Source organism: Pezoporus occidentalis, unplaced genomic scaffold (assembly GCF_034315485.1).
Source record: "Pezoporus occidentalis ecotype Australia unplaced genomic scaffold, CSIRO_AGI_Poc_V1 ctg67, whole genome shotgun sequence".
NCBI classification, from domain to species: Eukaryota; Metazoa; Chordata; class Aves; order Psittaciformes; family Psittacidae; genus Pezoporus; species Pezoporus occidentalis.
This window is the reverse complement of record NW_026916019.1, coordinates 2,798,924-2,816,110: the sequence shown is the minus strand read 5'-3', so window position 1 is coordinate 2,816,110 and position 17,187 is coordinate 2,798,924. Positions and strand designations below refer to the sequence as shown.

The 17,187-nt window shown below is 37.7% G+C and overlaps 1 protein-coding gene across 3 annotated transcripts in view; it reads left to right on the top strand.

The window, feature by feature from the left end:
- Positions 1 to 8,966, top strand: part of TMEM242 (transmembrane protein 242) — a 41,045-nt gene extending 32,079 nt beyond the window's left edge. For 2 of the 3 annotated variants that reach the window (XM_062640903.1, XM_062640904.1), the window contains exon 4: positions 7,851 to 8,966. In XM_062640903.1, coding sequence (XP_062496887.1) covers positions 7,851 to 7,949 — 99 coding nt within the window. In that variant the 3' untranslated portion in view covers positions 7,950 to 8,966. Of the gene's footprint in view, positions 1 to 335; positions 421 to 7,850 lie in introns of all 3 variants that reach the window. The other variant, XM_062640905.1, reaches the window with a different exon arrangement.
- Positions 8,967 to 17,187: the final 8,221 nt, after the last annotated feature.

Below are 17,187 nucleotides of genomic sequence, written 5' to 3'. Positions count from 1 at the left end.
TTTTGCAATTTTCTGGAAGTTACAGTTGAGTTGTAAACCCTTGTTTTAAATAAGCAGGTTTTTGTTTCTAATTAAACTTGGAGCTATAGAGTACTTGACAGGTATTAAAGCATACCTATGAATGCCTGATGGTTTTCTTTTCCTTTTTTTTTATAGCTGTCAGCAATTATGAAGCTACTGTTAAAGGCAGAACAATGCCCCTTAGCCCTAATAGACTGAAGCATACAACAATTAACAAACAAGATAAATGATGCTTTAAAAGCCCTTTTGCTCTTCATGCCCTCCATAAATCAGGTTTTATTTCCTCAGAAATAAAAGTGTTCTTTCTCCCATAGGAAAAAGGCCAGGGTGATTCACATGAAGGTTTGTGAGATTCTGACTGTTGCTGCCACATCTGTTCCATGGAAAGCTGGAGAAACAGTGAGAATTACCCAGCAATTTGTGACTAATATAGTTACAAAATATTAGTTTGTCATTTTTATGGTGACTTCTAATGAAATATCCTTGTTTTCATTGATCTTAACCTTTAAAATATTGACAGTCTAAAACAACTCTGCAGCTGTGCAGACATCTAAAACAATTAAAAGCAATACAGACAGTATAGGCTGGCCATGGTGGTGTTGGTAAGGACATTTCCTAGGCAGGCTGCTTTTCTCTAGAGGAAATCTAACCTCTAAATCAGCATTTTAAGCATGAAAAGAACATCATTCCCTTGCTTATTTTGAGATATACTTAATATAATTTCATGAGACTATAGTCATGGGTACAGTATAAATGCAAAGTAGTGTTTGCTTTAAGGATGGATTCATTAAAATATATTAAAATTAAAAAGAGAACATGGAGACAGTCTTAAAAAATTATTGGGTTCTATCTGTAAATAGAACTAAGATCTATAGATCTCAGTCAAGTACAGGCATAGTGCAGTGACTGAAATTTTTATGCTATTTCATAAGTGAACAAATATTGCTATAAGAGCAGTACAACTTCTAGAATCAAGTAATTCCTAGATTTTTATGTTGTTATTAGTTTTTAATTATAGTTGTATTCAATCATCACGCAAGTACTATTCATGAAGTCTCTATTCCTTATCAGGCTTATGTTTGACTGCATGACAAAAGCATATCTTTTCCTTGCTATTTCATGATCATATATTTCCATATAAATCAAATCTGCCCTTTTTTTTAACATTCTTTTATTTCTTCAATACTTACTTAAATTCAAGCTCTTAAAAGAAGATGGAGTGCTAGTCCAAGTTAGCACTTCCCCATCCTATTAATATAGGGGTTTCAGTACTGCTTATATTGCCTAGTTAGTTTGTTGTGGAGAAGACTTGCCTCCACACATATGTACTGCTAGTATTTTATCTATGAAGTAAAGAATTAAAAAAAATAACCTATGAACTTCACTGTATACTTGATAGGGCAGAATGCTTATTCAAGGAGTAAGGTCATCATTTTTCTACTGCTACATCTGCTTTATGAATAGGGGTAGCTGTAAGTAAGTATTTGAAGAATATGGGAAGACTGTAACTGTAGCTGTCTTGAGGGATTACTCTGCTGTGTCTTAGGAAGGACTCATAGCTGTTAACTGCCACCAGCCTGTTAAGAAGCTGGAAAGAAAAAAACATGTTCAGCCTGTGGTCTTGAAATTGCCTTTGGAGCAGTTCCATGTCGCCATAAGCAGATGAGCAGGTGTGATTGAATTCTTGGTTGCATGTAACTGCAATCTGTATACAGATATGTATACAACTGAAATCTGAATAAGAGCTTATCTGGTAGGTGCAAATTATTCATGCTGCATCTTGGTCCCATGGGATTTTCCTGTGCTTCATTAAGTGGGGTGGTATGGCCATGCTTGTCTTGCCTTTCTGTGGTTTAAGAGCCCAGCTGCCCTGCTTGCCTGGAGGCACCCAGCCATCCCTGCCTGGCTCTGACAGATTTCCCACATGGAGTTCAGCCTTGGTCATGGCACTGAGGTTTATACATCACTCAAAGAGTTTTGGTTTATTTAGACTTTTCCCAGACATAAATTTCACTTGTGGATGATGCATACACTCTATTCCTGGACATACAGAGGAAAAAGAACATTAAAAATTACAAAGGTTGCCTTTTTCAGGAACTGCCTGCTTGCAGACAGTTTGTGTTTTTATTTCAGAAATCCAAATTACAGCACAGGAGAGTTTATAGAGTTGGGACAGCAATACCGAGATTTTGGGTCCATTAACCAACTTGCTTTATACATTTAACTATTTTTAATTCCTTAATATTAATTTTTCAGATTGCCCAGGGTGACTAAAGAGTAATGACTAATACACCATAATAGACTGATTAATCATGTGGATGTCCTTTCCAGGCACCCAGATTTGAAACTAAGATTCTGCAGAAATACAGGGTGTGTTCCTCAGTGATTTCAAAAGTATTTCACTGTTTTTCTGCGTGGCGTGAAAGCCTTTTGCAACAAGATGGTATAATCCAAACTTTGTACCATTAATTTTATTTTGAAGCCAGCTGCAGCAGCACTGAAGTCAGTAAGAACAGGCTTGAGAATGAGACACTGACTTCATCTACTTTGAGATATCATATACCACAAAAAAAATAAGTCCTAGGCATTTAATTTCAGAAGGATCAACATGGTAATGTATAGTTTTTTTAAGGGTACTCCTGTATCTTTGAACTTTTTTTTCAGATTGTGGTTTACAAAATTACTCTCGGTCTATATGAATTAATAGCTGTCTTTCTAATTGATCATAATTACCTAATCACTACCTTTTCTGTGTGTGTTCAAAATAATCTAGCCTTAAACCAGAACAGTTTTGTTTTCTTTAGGCTTTTCTACTGAGATGGGATCTTCCTTTTCTGATAGATATATATAAGATACCAGTAATAATCCCACTTTTGGTGGGTCACATTTGCACGGAAATTAAACCAGACAAAATGGGGCTAGTAAAATAAGTTTGTGATGTAGACCAGCTATCTTCCCATTTGTGAAATGCATTCATTTATGAATGGGTAACACAGCTCCTGCCTGCTTGGAAAAGTAATATGAGGAAAGTATTTCATGCGTTTTATCTCTTCATGTGACCCAATCACCGGAAAAGAGGCAGCCTGGCCCCTGTGCGTTGGTAGTTCTCAGTAGTTCACCAGTAATTTGAGACACACTACGTAGTAACTATGGGAGGCTACTACATATGTACAATGGTCTGGGAGCTGTGACAGCTTCATTCTAAACAGTGACAGTCCTCTCCCCCTCTCCCTGTAAAGTTCACTTAGGTTATTTTTATCTTACTTATTTTTCTTTAAAAAAGCACAGGACATGTTTTACCCAATTACACAGGATTTATAGGGATAAGTTTCTGGAAAAATATGGCTATGTGTTTGTTTAGTTCTAGGTGTTGTAAATGGCCTGCTGATTTCAAAGAGAGTATTCAATGCTGCATAAGGTTAAGCATGTGTGTAAATGTCCATGGGATACGGGGTTAATATGAGCTCTTGACTTCTTCAGATGGTTTAATAAACTTCTGCTGCTGCTTTTCTCAATGCAAGCCTGAAACACTGGAATCAGCAAACAGGTTGTGCACAGTGTATTATGACAGTACAGCATTAGACAGTTAAATATTAGGATGTATATTGCCAGCATTGACTGTCTGAAGGCCATTTTCGTAGATCTGTAGTTGTGCATAATCCAAACATTCATAATGCCTTTGCCAATGAAGTGTAAGTTCTAAGAATAAGAACCAGGGCTCTATTTTCCATGCTTATCTTAGAGGTCAGCATGCAGACCAGCACAGGGTGATGTGCAGTGAGTGCCTGATTTTACACTGAGAATCACCTTCAGCCATCAGGCTGTTTGCTCTACTCTTCAAGTACTGCAAGGGGTCAGCGCTTGCCGTTTTCTACAAATAACTTGCTGTTTCTGTCTGTGGACCTTGGTAATCATCCGCTAACAGGGGCAACAGCGATCATTTTAAGATTTGGCAAGAGGCAGCAAGAACACTCCTCGCTGATGCTTTTTAAATCCAGGGCAGCCCATCTCATCTTTGTGCTTGTGAAATGGAAGGTGGCTGAGGAGGACACAGGGCATGTATGTACTGTATTCTGCTGCCATTTGATATTCCAGTTCAGGGGATCTAACCTCATTTCATTTTCAAGCTAATGTAAGCAGTTCTTACTGGTATGAGTACTGAAATAGGAAACTAATAATTCCTAGAATCTGGGTTGGCCTATTATGAATGTCAGACATTAAAGAGAACATTTCTTCCTAAAACTTTCATTCTAGGATTCAAACAAACTCTTCTAGCCCCTCTTCCATTCGTTCTAATATGAACGGCCATGTAAGTGCTCTCAGTAATAGTGCTATCTCAGTTTTTCTGTGACATTCTGTCAACGATGTACATTAAAAAGAGATTATTAAATGGAAGATGCTTTTAGGTCCCCATATTTTTGCCATCTGAGGCAGGATCATTAGGTTAAGATAAGAAAATAACAGTGATCTGTAGCTATTACAGATTATTTAATGCAGTAAGGTAGATGATACCCTTTTAGAAAGCAGCCTGACAGAGGTAGAACAGTTACTGTAATTTATTTGGCAAGAAAAAACAGCATCAAGCTTTGCAATATCTGTGATAAAAATTAAATTCACTTGAGTGCAGTTCACTTCAGAGAGTTGCCTCCAGGAAGAGAGCATGCTGAAATGTTAAGAAATGTGTTACAAATCATTCACATACCACTAGGTTCAGAAGCATCAGCTGAGGGAGTGGCCCATGGTATTGAAGGTAGCAAAAAGAGGTTAAATATAAGCAGATTTTAGTGCTCGGTTTACTTCACTATTTTCATTTTCACAGTTGAACCGAGTATGCCAGTGTCAGTGCCACTGGCAATAACAAAGAGGCAGCCATTTCAGTGAATTATTTCAAAGCATTCCAGTAGTTAGTACATAGCACATTAGCTTTCATAGTTATATTCATGCCTGTTGATTTAAGGCCACTTGCACATGTATTGTGGAATGTGGAGGAAATACAGGAGAAGATTTCCAGGAGAGGGGAGAAGAGACCTGCCAAGTGGCATGTGTACTAAAAAGAGAAGGCAAGGTAAGACAGATTCCTAATTGCAGCATTTCCCTCATCAAGAAGTGCTCTTGTCCCTGGAGAGGTAAAGACAAGGTCCCAGTTCTTGCACCTCAAGTGTGCAGTAGTAATAGAACATAAAGCTAGATTCATCATCTTCACAAGAAGCTCACCACACTGCAGGAGGTGACTGGACAGTGGTAATCCATGACATGACAGGTAATTTACAAGCTTAGTGAACAAATATTTCCTTGTCTGAAGTTGCAGTGGGCCTGGTACGATAATGTCAACCAGATGTCAACAAGAACAACCCTGAGGCCAGTGTGGATAACTTTGGAGGCCAGATTTAGTCCTAAATATATTAAATAAGAGTTTGGCCAGTCAAGGCCCAGGATATTGAGCTGATAGTCTCTGATTGAAAGAATCATATAATGGTTAGGGTTGGAAAGAACCTTAAGAGCAGCCTAAAATTTGATACTAGAACGGTTCCTAAGCAGGCATTGTCACTAAGAGAGAAGGGAGAGGAACTTTGGATGTGGTTCCATTACATCAGAGAATAGTTATTTTTCAAAGTCTTCTCCATGCTTTTATTTTTTCTCACTTGCTTAGCGGCAAGTAAACTTTAGAGGAGCTATGAATGAAGGGAAGACAGTGGCTCCTCCACCCCACTCCCTTTTGAAAGCTCTGTGTAATTCCTTTTAGTTTTAATTTGGCTTTGTGTGTCCTCAGTGGAGTAACAGAGGTGCCCTGCAGGGCTTATAAGTCCTTCATTTAAATTTGACAGTAAAGAAATGTAGAAGTCTGAGTTTAGAAACATCCAAAAAATTCACATTGTACCAGCTCATTAGCTGGTATAAAATGTTTTATTTCCAGCTATACCAGCTGAGCTACAGCAGTTTACATCAGGTTAGGATCTGACCATTCCTGTGTTACTAAATACCCAGATAATACTTGAATGAGGTGAAAGAGTGGAAAGTTTTACTTCAGGAAGTAAGAAATGTTAAGTAAGTTGAGCACTTTCCACACATCAGAGAGTTGAGGTAACTTGATTATAGACGACTGGAAAAAACAGCTAAGGCAAAGCTTATAAAACATTTCCTACTGTAAATACTAGTATTTGATTGTCAGCAATTGTTTAGTGTAATTTGGGCTGTTCCCCTATGTCAGCTCTGATACTGGTGTTTATTATCCTTTGAAATACTGTTTATGACAGCTTTTTAGTATTAAATAAGAAGCAAAAATGTTAGTTTAGGAACAACTGTGGGTCACTGCCAAGATTTTTAAAAATCAAAACCAAATGATTTATAAAAAAACAGCTGTCTGATCAGAATAAAACATAAAACAGGCAATGAATTAATTTCTACAGAAGAACACAATCAGGATAAAACAAAAGGATAATTGGGCTCTGAATTTTCCTCCTACTTTATATAATATGTATTTTTATTTGATTATCACTACCCATGCATTTTTACACAAAAATTTGATCTAAAATGCTTTCATCCGTCATTGTTAGTTATTGTGTTAGCAAAGGATTGGTAATTTCTTCGTAAATTGTTTCATTCTTTGTATCAGCTGTAACTTGAATAACTGCATTCCAGCATAATTTCTCTAAAGGAGTACCAGTTCTCTGTCAGAATTAGTCTTATGCAGGACTTGGAACAGAAAATGGCCCAGAGGTATTTGTAATAAATCTGATGACTCAGATTTATTTGCCCTGACAAAGTGTGGGCATATAAGAGAAGATGCCTGCTTGTGGCTGGTTTAGAATATCTAGATTTCCTGGAACCTCTCCAGGACATACTGTCTAAGACAGCATTAGGTCTTCAAGAGGTCATTGCATCCAGTGTTTCAGTACCACATCCTGTCTCCTCTGCACGAATGTCATAGGTTCTGTATAGCTTCCTAAATATAGCAGTCCAAAACTTCCCCTGTACATTCTGCTGTTTGTGTAACAGGATTTTCATCAATTTGATTTTTTCATTCCTATCCTTTAAAAATATATTATATGTAAAAAATATTGGAAGAAAGAAACCCACTGAATCTAAATATTATCTTTAAACAGAAGTGATTTTTTTATGAAATTAAATTTCAGTTCCGCCAGGACTATTAAATCAGACATTGGTGATAAAATGGTTATTATAAGTATATATTTGGCGATTAGTATTAATATACAGAATATAAAACTAGCAAACTTTGTCTTTCACAGCATTTTATTTTAGCAACGGTGAAAGCAAAGCTTGGTTCTATATATTGTTATGAATTTTGTTTCCCTTCCTACTAATGTATAAATCTGAACAACACTTGGTTTCGTCACCTCTATCCATATGGTGGGATAAACTTAAACTGTTGGAGCTGACCAGTATTTTTTCTTTAATCCTCATTTTGAAATCCTTGAATAACCCTGTTGGGCCTTTAATCCATGACCAATGTAGAAAAAGGTGCTGCAGTGAAAATACTGGCACATTCTATGGGAGTAATTTTCTCCCAAGTAAAAGTATGTGTGTTCATGTAATAGCAGTGAATCGCTCAGGCAAGTGTCCAAATTAGGCACCCCAGTGTGCTGTTTTAGAAGGTGGGATTGTTGTGGGTCCTTTTTAACTTTTTTTTACTTTGTTAGTTGAACCAACATAATCAGAGGGAAAGTCTTAATTTCCTGTTATTTTTGAAGTCTTCTTACCTCTTTACCTCACACAGCTTATTTTGTGGAGTAAGACTGAGGTTCATGGTGCCACTTCATCTGCTCCTTATTAAAAGTTAACTGATACTATTTTTAAAATTTCATTTATAGATGAAAGAATTCAAAACTAAAATGCAGTCAATGTTTCCAGCAATTCCTAAAAATACTGAGTCCACTGTTGAATGGGAAGACTTACTTAAATCGAAGTGAAAGACTTGGAGCCATTTGGAGATGTCCCTTCAGTAAGAACAGGAGCTGAAGCAGCAGAAGTATCCCATCTGAAAAAAGAGAGAAGAAAACTTGGAGTGAGCAAGTTACTGAGTTCAGTGATCCTGGGAATGTCAGTTAACATCTAGCAACAAGGGAATTAAAAAACAAAACCAAGCAAAACAATCTGTGTTGTACTTTTCAGCATGCTCGGTATAGTTATTTTCGAGGAAGTGAACTCCCCAGGAGAAGTTGGATCCAATTTGGAAAAAAAGACTCTATTTTATGAAGACTTAAAGAAGAAATTGATCTTTAAGACAAAACCCCAGTAAACTCTTATCCCATCCTGTGTCTTACAGAAGTTTTAGGAAATTTCTCCAGGACACACAACAGTACTTTCAGTGACATGTACATATCCCATTAGGAATGTAACATCATAGTCCACTATAAGAGATCTGTTACTGAGACTGAAGGTAAAGCATACAGTGCATTTTTCTAAAAATAAAAGAGATACTTAAATTTGCAACAGAGAAAGTATCTAAATCAAACTATTTCTTTGTGTCTGAAGAGAAAGTTTACAACATCCAATACGCTGGCAGTGACCTACTGAGCTCCTCTGTAGAGCATCAGAAGAGATCTCTACAAAGTGCACTGTTTTCTCAGTGTTAGCTTTTTTATTGGATCCCGCAATAGTGAATCTGATAATTTGCATAAAAGTTTCTACTGTATTTGTATACCAATTTAAATTGTGAAAAAGGTATAAAATTGTAAGACACACAGTGTGTCCTACACAATATTTTCAGCTGAGAAAGTGTATGGGCCGGGCTAATTTTTTTGTATTTCAGTTGTTCCTGTGGTTCTTCTACCTGGAGAAGCAATGTGACACTTTTGCACACTGCAGTAATCTCATAAAATATGGGCATAAGGTGAATAATGTCTTACTCAAACATTGTATTTGCAGAACTGTAGATCTGTAAAAATGCAGAAATAATAAAAAATAAATGCTATTAGTGAAAAATCCTTTGTTGAATGCTCAGTTATCAGGGTTTTTTTATTAATTGCACACTGCCCAATTAGTCAATTGTCAGATTCAATGAAGTCCTCTTAAAGCCTGTCTTTTATGATTAAGTCTTTATATTCCTAGGAAAAAAAAAACATTAAAAAAAAGCTTTAAATGTTAGATGACTAATAGAGAGGTATGGTTTTCCTATGAAACATGACACTAAACTAGTATCTTTAAAGCGACTGAAGGGTAATAGTTGACATTTTTTCCATAGCTTGATGCTTGTAATACAATATTAAATAATTCTTGGTGAATACTGTCATCATATGCACATGAAAAATGGTACTATTATTTTCATATTTCTGTTAGTTTGTGTGCATGGTGATACCATATTAATTACACTTATGCTGAGTTACCAAGTTTAACAAGCAGCCATGTCATTAAAACTGGTCAGTTGCTGAACTGAACTAAATAGATGCAAATCACATGATGTCCATAAGGTTGCTTACCTTTAGTTTCTAGGGTGGGGTTCAGGTCATCTGTCTTTATCTGGATTAAATAACTCACCTAAGTGAGCCATCCAAAGTTTCCTGCAGAGTCAGTGGAGAAAGACAGGACTGGCACAAGGGTTACCTGCACTGTACTGAAATGAATGGCTGCTTCTGGAACTGTACAAAGCATCTGACCTGACCTACCTGCTGGCTGCCTTTGAAAAGAGTTGCTCTACCTTTGCTTACCTCCCATTAGCACAGTAACTGCATGAGAACACAATTGAGGATAAGAATGAATCATTTTTGAGTGCTTTAGAGCTTTGAGGGTTAGAACAGTGCTAGTCCTGGCACAAGAAAGCTGTCCCTTCTGGTAATGGTTAGCCATGGGATCAGTGTAACTGTATTATTATTAAAAAAAATAATCCCTTCCAACAGATAGGATGAATTGAATCTGGAGGTGCCCAGTTATATGGACATACCAGATTCAAAAAATCCTAACATAGTGAAATACAAAGACACTATATAAAGACAGAAATCTTTAAAATAGAACCACCCAGGGCAAGTACAGAGTGCTCAAGTAAATCCATGCTGAGGTATAAGGCAGAACATAAAACATCTTTCAAGGAGAGAGGAATTCATAGATCATCTTTTTCCAAGCTTTATTCTGTGCTTTTGGCTGGAAATGGGTTTTCTTTAGATAAAGGTTTCTGTAGAAGAGTGCAGGCGTAATGTGAAAGTAAATCAAGTCTCAATCCACGTGAAAAACATGGGAGATCTTGGATTTTCTTTATTGCACTGTGCAGCTCTTTTCACTTGGTGAGCATTCTGCTGTTTTTGTGATGGTTCATTTTTTCCTCTTCATGAAAATATTTGGCAAAGAGTTACTGGAAACCACAACAAAACCCTGAACAAATACAGAGGAAAAGTACCTAGTACACCAATAGCAGCTAGATACCATAGTATACTCAGTTACTGAAACTGAGCAAATAAAATTAGGCAAAAAAAAAAAAATAATCAGAAAATACAGATTAAAAAGAAAAAGTCAAATTTCAAGACTTAGATACTAGAAGTAGACAGTGGCACTAAAAAAGTTGGCAAGTCCAGTGCCTCCCCTATTGCTTTCTCTTTTGTTTAAAAAATTGCTCACTCTCTTTCTGCATCAAGGGAGTGTAAGAATAAAACATGGAAGAAGTGTATTTTCCTTATCAACTTTTCCCGTACAAAAAGTTACACTAAAACAACGGGATGATTGCAACACTGCCATCCAAAGTGGGGGAATGTAGTGTGGTCACAGTGCAGTTTCAAGTTGTTTCAAGTCACTTTTCAGCTGACCTTTGTGTTACATTTCTAACTTTCTGGTCACATTTAGTTATGGGAATAATGGAGGCAAAGTGTGTTCCTGAAAATTAGCCTGCAAGCTAATACTTAATAGTACATGAGCTCCCTCCATACTACTTTGCTGCTTAGAAGCAAGAAGTGAAACAGGAAAGCAGTGATGAAAAGAGATCAGTATGGCAAACGGTTGTGTAAGAAACATTGATAGTCAGGCTACTCCACCATTCACATGCTTACAAAGGGAGTCTCCACAGCACCAGTCAGCAACAGTGTCTTTGCAGTAGGAGGTGGCAAATGAAAACAAACTCGAGATGTTTGTTTAATTTGGTCAGCTGCTCTCTGGCAAAAATGCCTCAGGAGCTTTTGCTGTGATTTTTGACACCTACAGCAGCTGCTGACTTAAACTAGGCTTCTAAGAGCTCATAGTTTTAGAAAATTCAGGTCACCTAACAAACACAGAGCAGAATAGGCTTCAATATTTAGGCTGTCATTCAAAAATCTCCAGAGAGTTACATGCCTGAAACTCAATTAAGGATGAAGAGCTGAATCAACACTGTGAGAGTCTGGGCTGGTGGTTGCTGAATTTCTAGTCGTTTTGAACCTGATAGGCCAGAAAACAATCCCGTCTGGGCAAATGGTCCATTTTAGCAATCAGGATTAAGCTGACAGAAGTTTTGTGTAATTTGTCTCTTTCTTTAATAGCAGGGACATATTGTTAAATTAGTTAATGGGAAGAAAAAATGTTTAACAGCTAATGTGATCCTTTATGTGGCACCATCTGCGTATTGTGTGCTGAATGTCTCTGAATGTGGAAAAGAGGAAATCATACAGAATTCCAACCTTTTCTTTACTGTCATTATCTTGGGCAAGTATGATAAATAATCATATTTATCTTCTGAAGCATATACAGTTTTAATCAGCCTATTAACCAGGAAGACATTTTTCACAGACTTTGGAAGGCACAAAAAAGACATTATCTCCCCATAAGCAATCCACTTCATGGGTGTTGAGCACTAGAAACTTAGAATGGATTGTACAAGACAAGTTATTTTCCTTTCACATCTAAATAAAATTTGCAGAAACCTCACACAGGCATATCTGGGACTAATCCTGAGATTCTGGAAGGGAACAAATCAGCTTTTGCAGACTGTTATGCAGAAAGTGTAAAATAAATTTTTAATTCTCCAAGTCCAAAAAGAATCTCAATTTTATTTGGCTGAACATTTGTTTCTATGAAAGAGATTTTGCTGTTAATTGGACTGGTTTGAGAAAACCAATTGAGTTATTCATCAGCCTAACAACTGGGGAACCTGCTCTCCTTCCTGCTTGATGTGTTATTCTCATCAGCAGCAGAGCAGGGGGGAGATATTTAACAATTAACAGTTTGGGTATGGGCACAATTCTTCCCTTGTGACTCCTTGTCCTCAGTCTAGCTAGCCTCACCTGCTGCCATAAGGCCTTCCTCTCCCAGGGGAGGAGGTGCACCAGTGGCTGTCACTCCAGAGTTAAAGCACTTGGTGCCATCAGCTCTGCAGCACAACCTGATGCTGGCAGGACCCACTCTATGAAGCTGAACAAATTGTTTGTTGAAAGCAGAGCCAGTACCTAAATAACTCTGTGTTTGTGTGTGTACATGCACACTCATGCATGTGGATGCATATATACAGAAAGAGAAGTCTGTACAGCCATTTGGCAAAACACAGTATGTTTTCTTCTCTTTAACTTAATTAACAATGGCTAAGATACGAAACTGCGGTGACAGTTTTAAAAGCCATGTGACCTGACAGGCAGTAAGAATTTGTAAACCAGTCTTCTCAACCACAGGGAAGTTCCCCAACCCAAAACTCTTACACAGTGTATGGCTGAGGAACATGCAGCAACACCACCTGTCTCATTAGCTCCTGCTGAAGCTGTTTCATTGAATGTAAATAATGCAATAGTTATTATGCCAGCAAGAAAGAAAAAAACAAGAAGCTGATATGACAATTTTATGGTCAAGCTATTCGCTTGGGATAGGAAAGGGTAAAGTTCAAGGGCAATTAACATAAAGGAAGACAGCACTGACAGTGGAGTGGGATGAGATACATGAGCATAAGGTAACACCCTAGGCCATCCTCTTGGAACACGAAGGCCTATTTCAAATGTTACGCTTTCTGCTTTGCTCTTCATATATATTTTTTCCTTACAAAAACATAGACTAAATAGCTCAGAATGGGAACATGTACTTTCATGGTTGGCTGGATTCTCCCAATACAAAAACATTTCCTGTATTCTCTGCAAAAAGAAACATTTTCACCTCAAAACTGAACTTACTTTTATCCTGCGCCACGGGACTTAATTTGCATTCATCTCTTCTGTAAGGCCTCCGGAGTTCTTGCAAGCAATAGCAACTGATTAAACTCAATTCCCAATTCCTATCCTTCCCCTTGGCTGTTGGACTATGACTTTATATTGATAAAACATAGTAGACAGGTTATTGTTCTCTACTGTGCGCAGCTACACAGCTTATTTATTATTTGGTATGACTCATCTCAAGAAGAGCGTATAGATGATATTGCAGGAAGTCTGGGATTCACTCATGTATCTGTGCCTGGCTCACTGCTCTCATGCTTCATTGTCCTACAGAGACACATGTAGATCCATACCAGTTCTTTATTACTTCTCCTTCCCCTTTCGTTTAGACCCCTCTTTTCTTTAAAAAGAATAAAATTAAAAAAAAAAAAAACAAAACCAAAACCAAATGGTTCTAGATGTGTGGGTTTTGGATGCTTGCAGTGAGAGCTTTGCTGATGATGAACAGACAGAAAATACTGACCAACACTTTTCAGCAGGCCTTTAAAGGAGAATGGTTTTCAGATTGGGCATACAGGGTCAACTGGCTATGGTTTTTTAATTTTATTTACTAGTAAGTTCTCTGTGACCATAGTGTGGCTGTAATATAGAAAGCTATTTTTATGCTTCACAGGTTTATTTTGATGTCATTTATGAAAGCACACTATGAAGCAAAGAAAATTTCCTGTTGAAAAAGAAAAACTCACATGTCAGGGATGACTTACTTGATACTAAACACTAATCTGGTATTAAAGTACAATGCAGTTAAATATTAAATATTACCTGGGTGAGGCCAGCGCTTTTCAGTGACTGTACTGGATTTCTAGTCCCAATTCCTATTGGCATCTGCAGAAACATACACTGAAATTCTCAACATTGAAACCTTTAAGGGAATAATAAAGTGCACCTTAAAAATATACCACCGTGTAATAAATTAATTTGGGGGTTCAGGCCAATTGTTATTGTATACTCACAAATGATAACAATTTTGCAATCAGGCTGACAAGTCACAACAGAAACACATTTTGAGTTAAGCTCTATTTCCCTCTTTGTTGTTAGGTTGCATTCTTCCTTTCCAAAACTTACTGCTGTGGGCCCTCACTGTCTTTAAGAAAGACCAAAAATTTTCCCTTGTGCCAGCTTTTGCTGGCAGATAGAAGAAGGCTGGAAAAGAGCATCTGAGTCTATGTCAGAATCCTGTGGCCCTTGACTGGCCTGACCTCAAACCAGCTGTAACATGGTGGGTTTTACTAGGGTTTTCTTTTGGGTTTTGAGTTTCTTTAGAGCTGAAAATTTGAAGCTCAAAATCCTCAGAAAGAACAGAAAGAGAAACCTCATGCAAACAAATACCACTGATCTTTACACAGCTTTGATCTCTTACATATCTATAGTTCCTTTCATCATGAAGAAGCGCAACAAGATTTATAAATTGCCTTCAAAGGGAAATATCTTATCCTCTATACCACAATGTGCACACCACCAAAAAACAGTCTTCTGACTAGATGATGACCTATAGCATGGTTTATATTAACAGACATTAAGGCAATAATTAGAAAACAGAGAAGAACACATTATTTGGCAGGATCTGTAATAGGAGAGAAAATAGTAAAGAACTCAGTTTTTAATGGCATGTCTATCTAAATTGGAATGAGAGGCATCTGTAAGGGACTCATGGAACTACAAGGGCATCCTATGGGCAGGTTACCTCAGTCCTGATCGCTACATCAGTCTCGGTTAACAACTACATGTGGTCAGTTCAAGCCTGCATCCCTGGGAGCTGTTGCCCTTTAAAGGATTTCAAGAGGAAAACGCAGAGGATGGTGGCAGTGTCTGCATACGTGAGCATGCATGCACACATGCAATGTGACAACTGAATCCTCAGCTCACACAGATGTAGGTGGGAGAGGACTGACTGGGCAGGCTGCTCCAGCCCTGTGCCTGTCTCAGACATTGGGTCTCCCAGCTTTCCATGTAGCAAACACCCCAAAGCACCTCTACCACTCAAGACCCTGCAAGTACATTTCAAGACAAATACGGTGGCAAGCAGAGGAAAGAATCTAATCACAGGGCAGAATAGGCTGGTATGCACCATTCCTCACTCCTGGGTGCAACAACCTCTAGTCCTGGGGTTCACTCAGCAGGTGTTTTGTGCTCTCAGTTACACTAACCTGTCTTCAGGATAGCGGTTTCTGTATCTCTTCTCAACATGTGCTGGTACCCCACAAGACTTCTGCACAGAAAATTTTATACGCATGTTTCCGTTGCCTCTCCAGATCTCTCTTGAAAGTACTGGCCCTAGGGAGCCCAGCTGAAATAGCTCTTCTCCCTCTTTTCCATTAGCCAGAATCTTTGATTAACTGAGCCTCCGACTGTCTGAAAATTGCAGGCACCCTTGAAGGCTTTCAGGTAATTGCAGTCTCTGCTGCATTTCAAAGCTAAGGCTTAGGTTACTAAGCCATCTCCGTAATGTCTGATCAATGAAGTGATCAATTAGGAATGGGAAAATGAGCTACAGTACCGCAAGTGGAATGGCTAATGACCTAACATGGAGAAGTCTTTTAATCTCTGGCTCCCATGACTGCATGCTGACGCACTCCCCCACGAAGCTAGCAGGGTCCTGGAAAGTTGAAAATTACCATAAAAAAGAGAACAAATGGATATTAGATAAAAATCAGTTAAAATTAGAGGCATTGTGCAAGGACCTAGAGAGGGCTCAGGAAAAATTCCAAGTGTTTGTTTAACAGATATGTGAGATTGTTTGCCCTAGTAACTGTGTCTCTTTGATATGTATGAGGCTTTGAATATTTTATAACAGTGATGGCTGTGTTCACTTAAAGGCAGCTGCTTTAAAAAAAAATTAAAATTCCAGAAAACACTTTGTCTTTCAACTCAGCATTATGTAATGTTTCAGGCTTGATACCCAGTTTCTTTGAAGGCTTTTCCTACTGATAACATCAGAAGCGCCACCCAGGAAAGATGTTTTATCTAAAAAAAAAGTGGTGTTGGGTTTTTTGGTTTTGTTTTCTTTTCTTTTTTTTATTCCACTGACAGATAATGAGTGTTAATGCTTCATCTGAAACAAAAAATGATAGCTGATGCTAGAGAGGAGGGCACTAGGGAACACATTTGTGAGCCATCACACAAATTCTCAGAGAAGCCCAGGCAGAAATTCAGAACATCACATCTTAACAGAACATAATGTACTCCAGAAAGAGGAGAGATAATGTATCCTAATGTATTCAATATTTGCCTTTGATGTAAGCTTAAGTATTATTCCATATGTTTTTCTCCATCACTAAATTAATTTTGGTTGGAAAGCATCACACATTAATTATCAAATATGACTAAGCTCCAGCTCACTTGTTTTCCTAGATTATTTGATATCTGCTGTGAGACAGTAACATTGCAGAATTCTGTTTATAATAGCTGTGGCTAACATGTTAACAGTGACTCTTTGCCAGATTTCCTAGCTATCAGGCACAAATACAGCTCAGCTGTCCAGGGAGGAGACTGTATAGGGGAAGGGAAAGACCTAAGCCTCGTCAGACACTTTACACATGGTCATCTTTAAAACAAAAGAGAATAAATAATAATCTATTTTTACAAGGAAAGAATCAACCCATTTGGACCAAACATTTTACATACTGCATGGCGATTACTGCAAGCAAGCACTTGTTTGAGTAAAGAAGGCAGAAATATGTTAAATAAAAAATATTCTCCAGTATTACACACCACTTCCTGACCTAATGCTTTACTTTGTTTTGAACAGCTTTTATGTGAATTTTCAAGAACATTTTAAATAATAGATGTGCCATAATTACAGCCTGTGTTTCTTATGAGAGAGGGTTTTACTATTCAGATCTTGTCATTTTAAGATCAAAAGATTTCTATTTCAGATCTATCTTCCTTGCTGAGTTCTAGACAGACAGAATACTTCGTTAGTTGCCAGATTTTTAGCTGTTGTAAGCTCTTATTACCATTATACTAAAGACATGCTCCTGAAAAATCCTTTATTACACAAGCAACTTATCACAGTATTGCCCACGCATTTTTAATAGAAAAGCCCATATTCACTCTGAAA